The sequence below is a fragment of the Prorops nasuta genome, unplaced genomic scaffold (genome assembly GCF_024137725.1).
Source record: "Prorops nasuta isolate Cenicafe-Biocafe unplaced genomic scaffold, Cenicafe_Pnas_1.2 PNAS00021, whole genome shotgun sequence".
NCBI classification, from domain to species: Eukaryota; Metazoa; Arthropoda; class Insecta; order Hymenoptera; family Bethylidae; genus Prorops; species Prorops nasuta.
In genome coordinates, this window is record NW_027116818.1 from 2,685,958 (window position 1) to 2,705,876 (window position 19,919).

The window sequence follows — 19,919 nt, forward strand, 5'->3', positions numbered from 1 at the left end:
TATATATAGAGTGACGTATTCTATAAATATTCTTATATAATATTCTACGAGTTTGTATATTTATCAGGTTTTTCTGCATACTTAAGCATATATGTTAAATAAACTATCTGAAAACTTTTATCGTTCTTTTTATAAAACTACCATGAGAAAATGTTAAAGTTAACCTTCCTTCTAAACGTTATAATGTAGTGTTAACGCTTAAATATCAGCCCGCACTATGAAACGTATTGAAAAGGGAGATGGATGAGCGATTTCTATAAACGGTATGAAGGAGTCTACAAATTTTACCCATCTAAACCTTAACCGAATTTACGGGCCAAATAGGTGTAAGGTGAATATTTGCAACGTGATATAGGCGAGAAAAAAAATCCCTGTATTTTTTCTGACATTTGCTATTGTTTATAAAAAGTTACTGAAACAAATAAGCAGAAAAGTTGCATTTTGCAAAAACTGAACGTCATTCGATTCTACATGCGAAATGACAAAAATGCTACTTACGACTCGTTCTCGTTAGAATTAGTTGTTTAGCAAAAAATCGTCAGAAATAATGAAGATGAATATACATACGAAGGAAGATTGACAAGAGAGCATTTCTAGAATATATATTGCTATATACACACTTTAATAGCCAAAAACAAACATTACAGTAATAATATTGTTATTAATATAATATTATATAATAATAGAATCGTTTATCAATTGTATAGTGTAAACACTAAAAATCTTGCTTCTTCTTTTTATTGAAAAGAACAATGTACTCGCTTTGCCTTTTTGTTTTTCTTTTATTAATAATATTCATTTATAATTGTCATCAGCGACTATACTCGCGCGGCCCGCCTATCGCGTTAAAATAGAATTGATAAGGGGGTCGTGAGATTCCGCCGTGTCTTATAGGTAGAATATATGTTGAGAAGCGCACTGATATAACTGCAGATATCCCACTGAACTTGTTGTTGGATGAAATTGAGATCCTCGCGCAGGATAAATCCGCGTCGCAAGCCACCGCGAGTACGGTCGATCGTGGCTCGATTGATGATCTCCTTTTATCTTATAGAGTAATAAATGGTATAGTGCGATATCTAAAAAATCTGTCTTTTTATGCAACTTACACATTCAAATACAGTGTACTCGAAAGATTTACATTATTGCCCTTACAAACATTAAAATTCTATTCGACGAGCGGTTGTAATTTAAAAGTTCGTAAACCTCTTCCATTGCTCCTTCTCTGTCTCTCTCACACTTTTTCTCTCTCTCTTTCACTCTATGCCTTTCACTCTCTCGCTCTCTCTCTCTCTCTCTTTCTCTCTTTGTCTTTTCGCACATCCTACCAAGTATAACCAACCGCCTAAAAGAATGTTCGATTAAAGATCAAAGTGAGTGCGTGTGAGAATCAAAGTGAATCTGGTAATAATCAATTTCCACGTTTCATAGCTCTGAGTGTTTGTGTACATGTTTGATCTATATTTGCGCGTGGCCACACTTCCTACGATATATATAATATATACGTAGAAATTATACATACACGATTCTTCTCTTTTATACTTCCGCCTCTCTAAATCTTGCTTAGCCAAGTGATTCAACATATATATTTCTATATATATTTTTATTCAATATATATTTGTATATTATCCCGCCAGAAAACGCTATTGTAATCGCTCGCAGTCTTTACCGACACTGAAACACGCCGGTGGCGTCGGCTATAAATTACGAAGTGCGCGCGCGTGCACGTTGGTATTTACAATAATTATTATTGTTGATCTCTCGCGAATCGAGCGCGTGTGAAAGCATCGGATGGCTATGGAAAATCAATATAAAACCTAAATGCACTTTAGAGATTGTACTAAACGCGAGAAAATTACTCTCGTCGATCAACTGCACTGAGAATTGCAAATCCTTCGTTTTAAACTCGATCCACTCGAAGCAAGACCAGGCGTTCCAACTTCGAAATATCGTAGGAAACAAATCACTCGATGGATTGTTCTCCTTTTCTCTGTCACTTTGTTTATGTGTTCTGTTTTGAGCAAATCAACGAGTTTGTTTGGAAGAAAAAGTGAGGGGAAGGGGGGAGACGAGTTCCGATGATCGACGATGAAAAAACCGGGCAAGCTACTGAATAAACGTATACATATACATATACACGAGTTATGGCATCTCGACACTGACGACCATCGTTGGAAGTCGTCTGCTTGCGTATACACATAGCTAACTAATCAACAACTTATAAAATATAGTAAGTTAAGAGAAGTACTACAATGGATATTAGAAATACATAACAAATATAGCTCCGTGTGATTTTCATGCTTCTATCGTTTGGTATCCTCGGTAAAAGTCGAGAGAGCATCGCTTTAATAATTATCGACGATTACGACATTGATCATAAATACAATAATAATTGCCACGATCGAATAAAACGATCGCACGCTGTTCTACCTCTGATTGCACGTCACTAAACATTCTGGGAAGAGCTCTTACGAGTATCACAATAAGATGTCTTACGATTTTCGCGGAGTATTTTCGACGAATCTGCAGGAGGGTAAAGTGGAAGAACGAGGGCGTTAAAGATTTATCTCGCCTAAAATTGAAAGAGGTAAAAAGAGCAAATTAATCGACCGGAAGGGCCTAGCTGGCGAGATAAAGAGGGGGAGGACATATTAGTATAATAGAGTATTTATTGGTATTAATGGTAAATAGTAGTATTATTAATGATAGTAGCTGGTGGTACGAATATTTTCTGTTCACTATTAGGATCCAGTATGTGAAAAGTGGGATGATGCTTGATGAAAGTAACGTCTGGGTTTTCCCGCCAATTACTTTCCATAGCCCTCTACCGGGAGAAAACTTTAGTAAGGATATTCGCTCATATAACCAAAAAAGAGAACTGCGTAACACCGCAGGCTATACAACAAAATATTCTCGGTAGATACTAAGAATATACGGAAGAGATTCTTAATATCTTTCAAAGAGATGTGTGCTATTTGAAAGCAACTGCGAGGAATTATACGTAAAATGTACTAGTCCTCGTCTCGTAGAATCTAATAATAGAAATAAATGAAAAATAAATAATAATGATAAATAGTAGTATTCGGGTAATGATAGTAATTGGCGATACGAATATTTCTTTTCAGTACTGTGGGATCCAAGATAAGAAAAATGGAGATGAGATTGGAGACATGTGTGTGTGTGTAATGGTTTCGAGGGCATATTGTTTTTGTTTTGAGAGAAGCTATAGAATTGTTTCAATTAGAGGTCTTTGTATAAGTTGGGATCTGGGTGCTAGCTATAGTCTGATATGTAGACTGACTTTGAACGTGGGTCACCTATGTGTGATATATTTGGAATTCTATACACATTGGCTCCTACTTGAACAAGATACGCTCTCAATGCCGTTCTGGTCAGCTTTGTTATACGTAATGATAATTCCAACTTTTCTCATTGAAACTTTAATTGGGTCCCTTGGATCTTGAGGAGCTGGACAACTCGGTTTGCTGACCAGGGGACTTGGAGCTTGCAAATGAATGACTTATAGCGATATGTTGTAACGTCGACTACAGGTATAATTGTAATCCTCTCTCTCTCTCTCTCTCTCTCACGCAGACTTCACAGTTAAAGCACTTTTCACACTCCAGCCATCTAACCCCTCGAAAACGTACAAGTCTGTTCTACACACGTGTCGAAGATGTAGAATACAGCCATATAAATTATATCCGTTATATACATACAGGCATAAAACTATATGCGTATATGTAATATTATTGCAACTCTGGGAAGTGTGTAAGTTTTACCAACTTCGCCAAGTGTCGCTTGTGTAAGTGATGTGTTTATTTATTTGTTTTTGTAAGTAATTATTCGCGTCTACTATTTTTACAGAAATATCGGATACCAGACAATTTTAAAAAACGTTACCCTGGAATAATGAACTTTTCAACCAGTGAAACGATCGATTCCCGCCAATTTGTTTTCTCTTTCCCTCTTCTCTTTGTTTTCTCGGTACTTCTTTGTTTCTTATCGAATGTAACGAAACTGGCGGAAATCGATTCGTGCATTTTTCTATCTACGCGTCCATCCATCACTTTCTTAGCTAGCTAAAAGCTTTTTATTTTTCTCCTTTGCTAGAGTATACTATTACATATATACTCTCTGGCCCCGTACCCGACCATCTTTATATCGAAGGATCGAACAAATAAAGATCGAAGGAAACATAAGAAAAAAGCCACTAGTATTTGACTTTAACAAATTCTCAGATGACACTCCGGAGATAGGGACGATAATTTGAAAATTTGATCGCACAATAATGTCAGGTTTGAGGTTATGAAGATTCGTCTTCGGGAATAAAGATGGCCGTCCCACGATCCAATATTTCCCACGTGGTTCTGCCACGTATCTAAAACTTGTCTGCAAATATTGGAAAGCGGTCTCCGAAAAACTCCTGCGCGTCTATATATTTAATTCTGCGTTACATTGTTTTTGTTTTTTTATATATAAATGTTTATTTCCTTTTTTTGTTCGTTACATACATAGCACACTATTCTCGCTTAATTCTCTCGCACTCTCTTACTCGCTCTCTTATTTTCCACTTAAAAAATTTAAATTACACGTACTATATAATACGTAAGTATTTATGACCCTGTTTTCGTAAAGGCTTCGTAAAATAAGTTGGTTTCGGCCAAGGAAGATTAGGGAGTAGCATAGGGACACGGAGGAAATCGAAGAGGAGGGGGAAGAGTTTGAGTAACTGGATCGAGAAAGAGGGTGAAGAAACGGAAGAGTCGAAGATTTGTTTCGTCGCGAAGGTATTGAGATTGGTGCGAGAGAGACGCACTTTGGGCTCTACCGTGAAAAAATAACACATCCATCCTCGCAAGATGGACAGAATTTTCACGTGAAAAAATATCGGGAATGGGAAGCTTTCGACAGCCATTACAGAGAGTAGGACTTTGCTTAATCGTGCGTTAGAGAGATTCACTACATATATATATAAGGAGGCCCGGAAACTAGCTCGCGGGAAAATCGTAAAAGGATATATGACATCCGAGTGGCCTTAAGTTTAGTGTTTGAAAAAGAACGCTATAAAATTTCAAACAGCTATACAAGTCTAAATATACAATTTCTCATAGGACTACATGTGTATGGTGATTGATTTTTTAATCAGACTTTGTTGACGTTTCTATATTGCACAAATGGAGACAGCGCGAATGTGTGACGTGTGCAGTGGACGCTGTGCAGCGAGCGAATTAGAGTGGAGGAGGAGGAAGAAGAGATGCGTGTCTGAGCCCACATGGCTCACAGGTGTCAAAAATGTTCTTAAAAAGTTCCAAACTTCGAATGAAAGACAGGAGACTTTCTGACACACCAAAGATGTACTTTTAGTTGGATATTATAATTCAAGAGGGCCTCTTGTAAGTGTATATAGGTTATCCTTCCCTGTCAGCATCACAAGAAAAAGGACAGGTGTGCCACGTGGGTCAAAGGTCGATGGAGGTATAAGAAAATGAGTCAGGAGAATAGAGAAAGAGAGAGAAAGAGAGAGAAATAGAGAGAAATAGAGAGAGAGAGAGAGAGAGAGAGAGAGATGACAGAAAAGTTTCCGAGTAACATTAAGAATATTTATAAAATTGACAATGCTCTATAAATATTCTTAGGAAGAAATACGTTGGAAAGGGCTGTAGGAAAAGCAGCGGAATATGTGAGGGCAGAGAGATGAATATTGGCGGATAAGAGAAAACTTTATCCGAAATATTTTAAGAATATTTATAAAATATACAGCGCTCTCTATAAATATTCTTACAAGCTTTCTATTATCCGGATTACAATTGCCACATGGAGCATTAGCCTGATTCTTGCATTCCACGATAATGATTCCCTTCTAGATCTCATTGGTCTCTCGCATTTGAATACGAAAGGAGCCTTCCCGAAATCTCCTATCTTTGTTCCTCCTATATAATACTGCGATTAACACCTACACAGTGAAATTGGCACGCGCTACGAGGCTCAGAATCCACGAGAAAGCTTGGCACGATTTTGAGCCGGTCGAACGAACAATCGCTGTCGACTTTGGCACGCGAAAAACCGAGTGCTAAATCTCGCTCGCCGAATGAAAATACCACGTGAAAGAACTCGGCTGGGCGAGAGAGGACGTTTTTCCAGTCCTCCGATCCGGCGACTCGAGCGCCCGCTCTATATTCTATAAAAACTAACGTTATTTCTTAGCTGATTGCCTTGCGTTACGTTAAGTTTTGCTCGCTCATCGAGATACTCGTCCCAACGTCTCTTCTTCTCCTACTTATATACGATTTTTAGCTTTAACATCGGTAGCGCACACGGCTTGAAAATAATCTCGCAGCGAGCTGTTTAAAAGTATTCCAAGTAATTAACAAATTTCTTTCTTACGTAAACCTTGCGAGTGGTAAATTTCGAACCGTTTAATGCTAGGGTCGTAACGATGTTAACAAGTGAATCGTTCAGTGAATATTTTAACGAGTGAACGAGAATCTCGATGAGCTTGGCGCGCACGATAAGGGCAATTACACACACAGCGAAGTCTGCCAACTCGGCAGCGCGTTACACACACGCGTACAGGATGATTTTGGTCAATTGTTTAAGTGTGCGTTCATATATGGCGGCCGAATCGATGGGTAATCGCTGTGTGTGTCATGGCCCTAAGGATAAGGCCCCTGCACTAACAGATTGCTCTATCGCCACAACGATATACGATCGCATCTCTAAAACTTACATACAATTCTATTGTTCCTTCTTCTTATTTTCTTTCACACCGAGACTCCAAGTCCAATAGCAGAGAAAAACCTCGCATTTCCATCTTTCGAGTCTCCACTATCGAATCAACTTGGCAGCGGATTACGCGATCATTTACCCGCATCGATTCTTCTCCCAAAAAATTCTAGATCAAGGTGCCTTGACTAATAAGATCTCCGTTTCTAATCTCTCGAGAAAAATCGATGCAAGCCACCTTACGCATACAAGATAATTTTAGCCAATTATTTAGGTGTGCGTTCGTATATGGTAGCCTTATCAACGGGTAATCGCTGTGTGTGTCATGGTCCTAGGGACAAGGCCCCCGCACTAACGGATTACTCTAACGTCACAACGATATACGATCGCATCTCTAAACCTTACACACAATTCTATCATTCCTTCTGTTTTCACGCCGAGACTCGAGATTCAACAGCAGAAAATCATGGGAATTTTTCATATTCTTTTCACGTCTCGACTATGGAACCTCGTGACTCTCACAAAATTCTTTTGGCACCATCATAAACTTGCTATGAAATAATTAATGATTCGCTGCCTATACACTTTCCTCTTGCCGATCCATCAATCTTAACCTTCGAAAAAATCGAGGTGTCCAGCGGAGAACTCTAGAAGAGGAAACCTTTTACATATATAGTTATACAATCGAGTCCACGTATCTTCTTCATCTCCACCTCCTCTTTAATCCACCCGATAAATCGGTATAGCATGTGTGTGTGTGTGTCGAGTATCTTGGGAAATTTTGCCGATCGCAGCAAAAAGAGAGATTGATTAAATTTCGTAGCCTAGTCATATGTGTCACCGGATATGCTTGTGGAAGATGCGCGCGACGCTCGAACGCACGCGTCAGCAGCATCCATTTTGGTAGCAACGTTTCTTTAAACTTTATTAGTCAGTCTTGGAAAATCGAGAGATCCCCAATGCTTCTACATATAGGCTCCAATCTCAAAAGGATCGCTATACGCCGTGCGCCATTCTTCGCCTCGCTTTAAATATATTATACAAATAAGAGAAGAGAAACGGTTGAAAGGAATTTTCGCATTATCTCAATTTCCGTGCGCACTGCCACACTCTCACGCACACGCATTCTCCCTAAAATCCACATGACACGCGTTCTTTCTGTGATGTACCTTAAAAATTCTTCTTAGCTACTTACTAATAATCGATTCTAATCACAGCAATTATTTATTGTTGATATACACAATCATACAGCGTCTCTCACTAATTGTTACCTCATTGTATATATATATATATTTATATATATATACCTTATTATATTTTTTTATCTTTTTTTTCTCGGTTAGCTGAGGCTACTCATATTATACGCCGAATCGTTCGCGTCTCTCGATTCTTCCTTCTCCTTCCGTGTTTTAAACTCTACATATATATACGCACTTGCTTAATCCTTGATCGGTCGGTCAATGTGGAGAGTAAAGTCGTATGGGGGAAGGACAGAGCTGGTAGGAGGAGGGATAGTTCAAAGGTCAAACGTACTAACGGGTATACAGCAGCGATGTAGACTTGAGTCTGAAGAGAATTCTTCATCGAGTCGAGGGGGAAACACGCAAAGACGAAGAGGAGATCGAAATTAGTCTTTTGAGTAATTAATTGGATTTTGGTCTCCTCCGGCTGTATCATCTCCTCCAAGCAAGAAACACTTTGGATCTGTTCCAAAAATATTCTTCTTAGTAGATGCTCGATATGCAGCTCTCATCGTGATATTTTTCTCACGTCGATTACAGTGATGGTTGAGCTTCTTCGCAAAATAGCACGACTTTTCATATCTCTCTCTCTCTCTCTCTCTCTCCCTCTTTCATTCTCATTCTCACTCTCTCTCTCTCTCTCTCTCTCTCTCTCTCTCTCTCTAATTTAATATCAAATACAATTTTAATACACAGTCACGTAAAAAACACTTCGTGACAAACTCTTACAAGAATATTATCAGTAGCAGAAACTGATCGTAACGAGAATATCTTCTTTACAATTAACGACCATACATTGTTTTCCGATTATGCTAATGAATACACAATGCTTTATTAATTAGAGGCAATCCGTGCGCTAAATTCTGTGATAGTACACACTAATTAAAAACTGACTATCCAAAAAAGCTTGGATCTCGTGTATCAACGATTCCAACGTCGTCTCGGTCAAGACTTTTGCGAATGAGTGTGAAAAAGATCTCTTGTCTGTGGAGTTGCGTTTGCACGGAGGATTAGTAAAAAATAGAAAAAAGAAAAAAACAAACGAGTAACAATTAAGATTTAAATCAATATTAATTTAAAGATAACAAATGAGCCCTCGTTGGATGACAATCATTGTTTCAACGGTGGGTTTCTCGTCGCGACGAGGGCCGATATAAAATAAATAACTATAAAATATACACGCCTGCTTCATTAAAAATTACAATTTCGTTCGTTTCAATAAATATTCGCGATAAACCATATTTACAATTAAGAAGCAATTTAATCATATATATATAAAATGTATAAATATATATATATATTTTTTTTGTTTCAATAAATAGTATCTTTCACATTCGAAAAATCGTCATTTTTTGCACTAAGATTAATAAAACTGAATTCCGTTCCCCGCGCAAACGAAACAGCTTAAGGAAGAACGAGCGAGACTCTTCGAAGATTTTCTTTGAAAGGAGAAAGAAATAAAATCTCTACGATAGTCGCTTATACTTGAGAAGTAATAAGTACGGAAGGATATGAATAGATATTAGTTCTACTACTATATACATGTACGATTTTAAGTTAATACGATAAGTTTTGGCACAGACCAGAGGTCGTATTATCTTGTAATCCTTGCTCCTTATTAAGGACACAAACGAGCCTTAAAATCTTCGAGTCTCTATATAAGTATACAATTTTCGAAAATACGCAAAATATTCATTAGCAGTGAAACTGAATTTTGCATCTAGAATCAATTCTAGTTCGCACGAGTGATGATACAAGATTTTTGTATTCAATGAAAACTCGATTAAATCGTTTTGTTTTCTGTCCAAGGGCGAAGGTTTTCTTACCGTGTAAATTTTAATAAGTATATTGTATAATGGAAGAAGGGGGGGAGGGGGGAGGTCAGAAGGATAAAATGGAGAAAAATTGGATGACAGTGATGATAATGAGCAAGACGCGCTCCCTCATAGCTTTAAGCCAGGCTTTGAGCTTTGCATCTTTCTATCGATATTGATCTCCTCTAACGAGAGATGTATTTTATTATTGTGTAATAAATATGTATATATATGTATTATACATACATATATCATTATTTAATTTTAAATGATAATTTAATTTGTCCAGTAGCGTTGTCACACTATCACGCTATTATCATCGTATATATTCTACGTCCATTTCAATGCTGGGTGCGGGTAGGATCGCTCTCTCTCTCTTTCTCTCATTAAAATGGAAAATTCCATTACGGTAGCCACATCCTTGTTAGCGTTGCATCCTCCAGAGAGAAAACAGCCGATCCCCTTGAGAGTCCAATCGACGAAGCTCGATCATCAAACTCGTTGATGGAAAGTTCTCCATATAAATATATATATATATATATATACATATATATATATATGCTTTTATGTGTGTATCGATCAAAGCATGCAAAAGCTAAGTAATCACTGCACGCGAGTGTTCTTTTTGCTTCTGTTTTCATATCCTGCGATATTTTGGAAACGACGATATCGAAAAATTTCGGCGTTCGACAGAAGCGAATATGAAGAAAGATATATTAAAAATAACATTGTAAAATACTTTCGTGAATTTTACAATACTTTTGTCAATATATATTAATAAGGAACCCCTATGATCGGGATATAAGTCAGCTCGTTTCCTTCTGCGATACATTGTCATTTATCAAAATTGTCGTTTCTATCGAATAACCACGCTAGAAAGAAGGCTAAAACCGGCCTAAGAATATTTAGCATCCATCGCTCGCGTCGATAATTAATAATTAATAATAATTCTCTCGTATTTCTCTCATATCGCATTTTTCGTTTAAATATAAAAATGAAAACTAACGTATCTTTGGCTTGTTCCCTTTACCAATCGGTAGCAGCTGTCTCGCGAGGCTGCGACGTGCTGCATCATTTTCTCCCATTTTCACCTGCTTTTTTCCTTCGCTCCCTCATAATTTCTCTCGCGATAACCATTATTTGTACAATGATTTTTGTACACTCGAGTGTTTCTTCGCCTCGTGCACGCGCTCTCTCCGGTGCTTCCTTGTATCTACCTCTCTCTCTCTCTCTCTCTCTCTCTCTCTCTTACAGAACATTCCTCTAATCCATGTACACGCCAGACAAAATTGCAGATCGGAGAGCGCGCACGAGAGAGACTCTCCTCTTCATCCAATCTTCCTGTTTGTAGTTATTTTTTTTCCTTTTTCGCATTTTTCCTCAAGAACGTTCTCGCTAGAGCGTAGTAGTTTTTATAAGAGTGTACGTGTACTGTATGTGTGTTGGTGTATGTGTGCTTCTCCAGACGTACACGCGTTGCGTCGAATGTGTACGGGGTCGAAGGTCAAAGTGTGTGTCTCGCGTGAGATTGGCGCGTGTCGATTAGCAAGCTGGTTGAACACAGTGCGTGGGCCAGCAGCCCCAGATGCCATAGACAGCCTCGCGTGCGTCGCGACGCCCGCGTCTCATCGACGACGTCTTAACGACGACCATACGTGTGTGTGTGTGCTGGCCCACTCTTAGTGGATCGGCGATTTGACGATGTGTTCCGGCGGGAGGAAGTGGAACGCGGGCATGTGCACCCCCGACGTTTCCATCGATATCCTGAAACAGAATTAATCATTGTTAAATCAGATTTTCAGCGAGACTCGCTCGTCGCACCACCGTTCCACCGGAATTACACTACGAGGGATGCTCGATTCTCTACTTTATCTTCGATTCTTGCACTTGTCTCGATATCAATAATAATAACTCGAATCGAAATTCTTTTTGCAATGTAACGACAAAAAAACATCACTCGTAATACCGAAATTATCTTCTAAAGCAAAAGAGACGTTTTTTTTTAATTGTTCCAATTTTTACTGATTCTTTCAAAGCGTGTCGCGACATGCGAAGGTACAGGGTGCACAGCTTGCAATTCTTTCGGATGAAAGCTGTCCACGGCAATTTCTACTTCCGGTTTCACATAAAAATTTTGTACGAACCAACAGCGTCGGTGGCTGGAAGATATACAATGATGATAGTTACAGAAGGAACTTATTAGACGGAATTTTTGTTTTGTAAATTTGATAGAAAATACCTGAAACTCCGGATTGGCAAACCAATGATCCAAAATCGGAACCTTCTCAATCTCTCATAATGGTTCGTAGAAAATTTTCAACGCAATCATTGCGTGAACATTACCAAGCGTTTCTCACGTGAAATATGCCCGGAGGGTTTTGGATGGTTGGTCGTGTGTATTTGGTTGGCCGAAAAAAAATTAAGCTACAATTAAAACAAAAAAAAAAGAGAGACAAGAAACGAAGAGCAGAAAAAAAATTTGGAAAAGATAATAGTTTTTATAGCCAACGGTTAAAGGGATAAAGTCGTTTAAGAGGACTACAAAGGAGTGGATGGTGCTTACCGAAGACGGGCAGGAGCCTGGGTCAAGTTGGTTGGATGGATACATCTTCTCTCTTTCTCTCTATCTACCTCTATCTCTCTCTCTCTCTCTTTCTATACGTGTATATATATATATAAAATATATAAAGAGAGATTATATAAATATATCTCTCCGCTCTTGGTCACACACACAAACACGCTACTCTAAAATATAAAAATGTATGCTATAACATTTTCATATATATGTATATAATATAACAATTAATATATATAAATGATTAATCGTACAATCGACAGATCGTACAATTCGCAATTTTAACACTAATGGAGGTGTGACAAAAAAAATGCATTTTGCCTATACACACGGACACGCAAAACACTGGATGTACAAATATGTATATAGAATATAGAGGAAAAAATTGATTATATATAAAAAGTTGGTGTAGAATGTCTGGCAAGTGATAATTGTTCTCGCAGCACGATTATATTGGCGTAATAAGAATCCAGTGGCATGCGAGACCACGTTGTGTGGAGGAAAGGCCGATAATTGATTGCTCAATCTTCTCGGATTATGTTTTACGTACTGTATTAAACACGCCTAGCTTTATTCAACAAGATAATACAGAATATCCAATGCCCGCTAAGCACACAATACGTATAGCTTGGAGACATTATTATAGTGACTGATATACATTTGAAGAATAATTACTTAGGAGATTACCCTTTATTAATAAAGATAAAAATTCATTCGTCCCTTGCCTTCAAGATCTATCTTTCTCTCTCATTATATTCTTCAGACGCAAATTATTGTCTCGATGAAATAAATGCGGACTCGAATTAATACAGCGTAGACTCAATGACCAAAGATTCAAAGTCAAACTCGTGCTCATGACTCATCGGTTCGCAAAACGATCCTCCCGTGTGTATATCTGCGATTCCTCGTCGAATCACACATGATTGGTTACGATTCTCTTTTCTCTCTTATTCTTTCTTACGTGAAATCATTAGTATAATAATAATAATAATAATAGTAATAGTAATAATAATCATCATCATCGGATGACCCGTGATCACGAAAAAAAGTGATTACCATACGCGCGACACACGTGATCGTAAAGCTTATCGATTTCTATCGGTAAATTATTTTCTTCCGACTACAACTAAAATTGAGCACACAAACACTTTCATGTGACAGCTACGCTAAGAAAACCAATCGTTTAAATATCGCTTATCAATCGAATACAACAGTCGGCTGATTTTTTCAAACGAAACGCGTATCTTCTCATATACTAATCCCGATTTCTCCCTTCTTCTCCTTTCTCACTATATTATTCTACATTCCTTCTTTATCGCATTCTGTACATGTAATTCAGACATTCGTTTGTCGTCGAATGTATAGATCGTCGCACACAATAATGTAGTGAAGAAGAAAGGCGTCTCTGCGCGTGTTTTTTTTTCATTATTTAATCGTGACTGTGTTTGCCTATATTGGTGTCTTGCATGAGTGTATGTGTTTACTCTCTCTCTTTCTCGTACACACGCATTCACACTCCTACCATCCCACACATGCGTACTCATACACACACACACACACACACACACACACACACACGCATGCACACACACCGCGTGTGTAAATATATATTTATATATATATGTATATATAATAAGTGTACAATACGTCCGCTAAACTGAGCCTACAAAATGCAAGCCTACTACAAATATGCACACGTGAGTCGCCACTTGAGCGTTTATGGTTATTTTCTATTATATATAATTACTGTTTATAATAATACGACATTATCTATATAGGTTATTTCATATATCGATATTCGCTTGATAGAGCGAAATTAGAAATAAATGTCCAATCGTGATGCAAACTTGCAATTTCGGTTGCGGCCCTTTAGCAAATCAGCCAAAAGTTGCCTAACGTCGTTATAATCGCGTCATTACAATGATTCCACCATAATTCATTTTAATACGACACTCGTTTTCAAACAGTTTCTTTGAAGCATTAAAAAAATATGAAAATAGAGAAAAATTAATTGCGACCAAAAACTTGGTTTTCTTTTTAACAATACACAAGTCATGCTTCTCTATCTCTCTGTCACATTCTCTCAATCACGCATACATTTTCTCGTCCGAAACATGATCTACCGTTACAAGAAAAAAATTAAGCCGTCTGCTGTATGATCTTACTATAACGTATAAAGGAAAACAAGGGCTATTGGGGAGAGTAGAACGTTACTAGAAAATTCGCACGAACAATAATAATAATAATTAATCTCGGAAAATTCAATTATACAAGTCCGTATAAAAAGGCTGCTTTGATTTCGCTTTTTCCGAGCTCGCTGATAACCAAAACAAATCAAAATGATTAGGCGATTACTTCACTATGATTACAATGCAATATTACTTTCCTATAGGTTCATTCACGCACGAGGAATTGTAACAGAGTATCTACTTTCTTTAAGTGCGGAATCTCGGAGCGCGTTTCCTACTCATGCATGGCTACTGAGATCTGGGCCGGTATCATTTTTGCTTTACTCACTCTCGATAAAAGTGTGGAATATTCGTTTCAGCGCTGACATTAATTTTACATAGATCAATTGGAGAAACGTAGATGCTGAAAATTATCGTCCATTCAAGCACGCAAAGTAGTTCATCAACGGGTAAATTAAAAAACACACAATAATAATGGTAATAATAACCAGAAAAAGAAGTGGTTAGAAATTTGATTAAAAAATACCAAATATATCCGGTCGAGGAGATCTCAGTCCCTAGTATTTTACCCTGGCGTCCGTTCGCACATATCTCGTTACGTATTTTTATCGCTAAGTGTCAATTGGATAGAGTGTAAGTCTGTGATATATGTAAGGAATAATGTCGCAGTACATTCGACTGGTTTGTAGATAATTCTGTTGTATATAAAGAAGCAGAAGAATTCCAAGGAGGAGGAAGAGGGTGCGTGTAGCATCATCATCAGCAGTTGCGGCGTCATCATCGTCATCATCATCGTCGTCCTCGTCATCGTCATCATCATCATCATTATCATCATCATGATCATCATGATCAACATCATCATCGTAATGTTGTTGATCGCAATGGATAGCAGCTGTCGTCGAATGGTGGTGTTGGTGTTGATGTTGGTAGGTAGAATAGCTGGTGGTGATCGAAGAATTCAGTAGGGGTTGTATTTGGTGCGCTCGGATTTGAATTTGCCGCTGTCAGTTGGTCCTGGTGCGCCGGGACTACGGAGTCTCGGCGTGAACGGCTTGTGCGATCGATGCACGCCGGTTGTCTGAACCGGAAGCGCGGTCGCAGCTGCGCCTGCAGCTCCACCTAGCAATTCCGTGAGGCCGCCAAGAGCGGTCAGGCTAGATAGGGCGTTGAGGGCGCCTGGCTTGCTTAGCAGCTGAGCCAATGGGATGGCGCTGGCCAAAGGAGAGGCAGTGGTAGTGGTGGTAGAGGGGGAAGCACTGGCCCCGGATGCCCCGGGAGTGGTACCGCTGCCAGGGGTTTGGGTATTTTGGGCCTCTAGGTTAGCTTTCTGCAGTTCGACACTGGGGAAAAGACACAAATGTAAAAAGGTCAGAGAGGTTGGGTTCACGTTCCTCGCATAAAAACAGTTGCAAGAGAATAATACAACAAATTAATCTATGGTAAGAAAAGAAGATAGAAAATCATGAGATAGAGAAGGATTATGACAAATTAATAGAAACTCTAACTAAGATATTATAAATAGAGTGCTGATCGATGATCAAGTTCATGTGAGATAACAGCGCTCTATGAGACAGTAGTAGTAGTAGTAGTAGTACGTGAAAGAAGGAAACGTTTATGGAGAAATTATAATATAACTACCATGTAATAATAAGAGATAGAAGAGATTTAAAGAAACGGGGTGAGAAAGAAAAATTATTGCTGAGGTACACAAAGGCTAATGTAACAGAGAGAGAGTTATATGCCAAGGTGCTCTATGGAGCGTGATTTTTCACGTACGCCGGCTACGTGGTTGCGAGGAACTTTGGAAGCCAAATCGCATTTCGACCGATCGCTCTTTATCATTATCATTATCACAGATTCTTAAAATTGCAATAAGCGAGTATAATAACTTTATCCTTGCAATTATTATTGTGGGAAAAGAAGGAAACGCGTCGTGGGAAATTTTTGCGTGCGATTGATAGAAATGCGCTTTGGCGCTACGAAAATTTGGTGCGAAGCACCCAACGATAGCTGAACACGTATCATTCACTGTTATCATTGATCGGGCAGTGCTCCATTAGAAATATTTCAGGAAAGTAGTTTTAAAACAATTGTTAAACCATTGGAGAAATATATTCGAGATTTATCATAGAGAATTGGAGAGGGTACTTTCAGAGTGCTCTTTCTCAATAATAAAAGTAAATTACGTTTTCAGCTTATAGTTAGTAGCAGGATCATGATACGCTATGCTGCTTTTATTAATGTGAGGTGAGGCAGATGAATAGTTGCATTGCTCCTCACATTTTGGTCTTTAGTGTAAATGAGACTCGACTGATCATTCTCTTCTTCTGATGTAAAAATTAAAATAAACCAGTGTATACGCCCTGCCAAAAATCATATGGGAAAATTAGCCTGATCTGGATTATCAGTGGAATGTCCTCTTACATATAATTATATAGAATTGTAGTCGAGTAAAATTATTGGAATTATTTTGAGATCTGAATGGATGGCAGAGCGCAGACTGTATTGACGAGAGAGACTACAAAATATTATGGCAAATTCGACGAATAAATATATATATATATATATATGTATATGTACGAATAACTAGAGAGAAATCATCGAGACAAAGATGATGAGTCGATTACATTTATACGAGACTTGTAAAATATGAGATACAATCTGGAATAAAATATATAATGGATTACAATTATAACGTGTGTGAAGGATACTGAATGGCGTGTGCTGTTACTTTTTGCGTACAAATGTGTGTGTATGATCAGTGTTAATCCGCTCTCTCGACTATTCGTTGAAAAACCGACCACTTCTTCTTTACATCAATATAAATCTTTACAATACTAATTATCAATTACAGGTAAGCATCTCTGTCGCGAGACTCTCGCAATTGAACGATCGAACAAAAAGTCAGTGTTTGCTGAATCGAAATATTAAAATGTGTAATACAGGATGCACAATAATTATTAAAGGAATCGAATAATTTGCTCCGAAAGCAATGGTAACAGCAGCATATGAAAGCACGAAATTAAAGTGAGAAGCACGAGAGGCGTTTATAAAGGCAGAGGTAAAACAAATGGTTCACTGGAATAAATTATATATAGAATTCTCTTAAATTCCGTTGAACCCTGCAGTTCTCCATTGCGAATATATTTGCCTATAGACGCGAAGGATAATTCGGATCCATTAAATAATCGAATTGAAGGCAGGATTTGTGTGTGCGAGAGACGTTTGTATGCGGGACCATAAGGATTCGCCAGTGAGGCGAATGACTGTCCTCTGTCATCGATCCATTACTACTCTTTCTTTATCGGTTTCGTTTACTTGAAAGGACAGCCAGCGACAATAGGAAGAGATTGTTGAACGGAGTTGAATCTGCAGGATACTCAGGGTACTGGACCTGGATAGCAGGACCTGGAAACAAAGGATTAAGATCCTCTTCCGCCTCACGATCGAGCAACTTTTCTTCTCACGGTAGTCCCATCGACGTGTTCCATTGTTGCCTTTGGTGCTGCTGAGATGTGTTTTATCCATTCTCTCTTTCTCACTCTCTCTTTCTCTCTTTTCCTGTCCTTATCAACTACCTCACCTGTCCTACATTAGCCAATCGATATGGCGTTACACGAGAAGTCAATTTACATCATAACAGAATATATATTTTCTAATCTCACTCTAAAACAATAACAAGCATATAATTATTACAATAAAACAATAACAGAGTAGAAAAAAGATAAACAACCGTGTAACACCAACACGTTTGGTAAGACTCTTCGTCACGATGTTCCAAGAATGAGTGGATTCTCGTTCCCTTCAATTTCTACAGAAAAATAACCACGATAACGAATAGACCTTGCAATATCGTAACGAGGAGTAACCGTAACACAAGTTATAACGCGAGGCACCTCGACCACGGCGTTTCTATCGTGGTCGACGATAGCCACGAGCTTGATTTACAAGACTCTACAATAGATACACTACCACAGGTATTATCAATTATCAGAAAGAAACAATGAAAAAAAATATATATAGAAAAAAAAGGACAGATAAAAATTTGAAAGGGTATGTGTTACGAGATCCAACGTAAAACGTAGCCGGGACGAGTTTTATTGATAGGATTTTTCTTTCCCCGATGAGAGTTTTAAAAGTATAGTTGTAAGCCTTGAAGAAACACCGGATGTACGTTTCTAACTCCGGTGTTTCTACGGGCTATTAAAATCGTAGCTGGTAGTTATTAAAAACTGATGGATCGATCGATCGAGAAATTGCAAGTAAATAAGCTTGATCGATCGGATCGAGTGGACTCACCTCATGTTGATGAGATACTGTGCCAAAGCGACAGCGTCCGGATTGCCCGTGATGGTGATGGTGCGGTCCGTTGCAGCACCCTCTCTCTCCTCGCAATTACTGATCCTGATCATGGCACCGGATATCTGACGAATCTCGGCGATCTTGGTACCACCTTTACCAATTATACATCCAATCAACTCGTTCGGCACTGTCATTTCGTGCGTCTGATTGTTCGCCGCTGGCTGTTGCCTGTTAGTGTTGCTACTGCGTAGCTGACTTCCAGCAAGCGCTGCAAGAGCTGGAACCATCCCTTTATTAAAACATCAGTCGTGTGAGAAGACAGTAGAGCGATATGACTTTGTTGAATGGTAAGATTGAGACGAATGAGAAGCTCACCTGCCGGGTTGAGTCCACCGGTATTCGCGGGTGTAGCCAGACCTCCCAGTCCCAAGGCCGCTAGTCCTGCCAGAGGGTTGCTACCCAGCTTGCCCATCTGAAAACAAAACCATGAGGGAATCATTGCTGAAGAGGAAGATTGGACGTTGAGAGCTTGACGGACGGTGGGAATATTCAAGGAGCTATTCAGACAATCATTAAAAGTACCAATGTATATATATATATATATATATATATGTATGTACTGGAATAATACGAGAGACAAGAGTTTAATTTGCCTGTGCTTCCTCGCAAAACTCGCACTGGAGGATCCAGCCAATATCCCGTCTACTACCTCCTCCTTTCTTTCTTTACGAGTTTCAAACGACCGCGCGACCGAGGACTCTCGACTTCCTGGAATTCACCCCGGTTTTCCTTCCTTATCTGCCTTCTTTACTCTTATCACTGCACTTCTTCCTCGTTAACTCACAGGGACTTGAACCGCAGTCTTTTTCTTTATTCATCCTCGATCAATCTTGATATATTTACTCGTTCCAAGACTTGGGAAATTTTTTATTTTTTATATTATATATACAGTGTTTTATTTTCTTTGCTTTGAAAGAGCGTGGGCGATTTTTTTTTCTATGGATTCTACGTTACTGGTATATTTTGATAATAATAAAATTATAATTGATAGAGATGAGAGTAAAATAATGTA

The 19,919-nt window shown here is 38.5% G+C and overlaps 1 protein-coding gene across 7 annotated transcripts in view; it reads right to left on the reverse strand.

Annotated features, from left to right (window-relative positions):
* Positions 1 to 603: 603 nt before the first annotated feature.
* Positions 604 to 19,919, reverse strand: part of mub (poly(rC)-binding protein mub) — an 84,961-nt gene continuing 65,645 nt past the window's right edge. For 3 of the 7 annotated variants that reach the window (XM_066739736.1, XM_066739734.1, XM_066739739.1), the window contains exons 6-8: positions 19,223 to 19,319; positions 18,845 to 19,124; positions 12,892 to 15,885 (exon numbers count right to left, since the gene is read on the reverse strand). In XM_066739736.1, the coding sequence (XP_066595833.1) occupies positions 15,504 to 15,885; positions 18,845 to 19,124; positions 19,223 to 19,319 (759 nt within the window). In that variant the 3' untranslated portion in view covers positions 12,892 to 15,503. Of the gene's footprint in view, positions 11,546 to 12,891; positions 15,886 to 18,844; positions 19,137 to 19,222; positions 19,320 to 19,919 lie in introns of those variants that run through there. The other 4 variants (XM_066739735.1, XM_066739733.1, XM_066739737.1 and 1 more) reach the window with 2 other exon arrangements.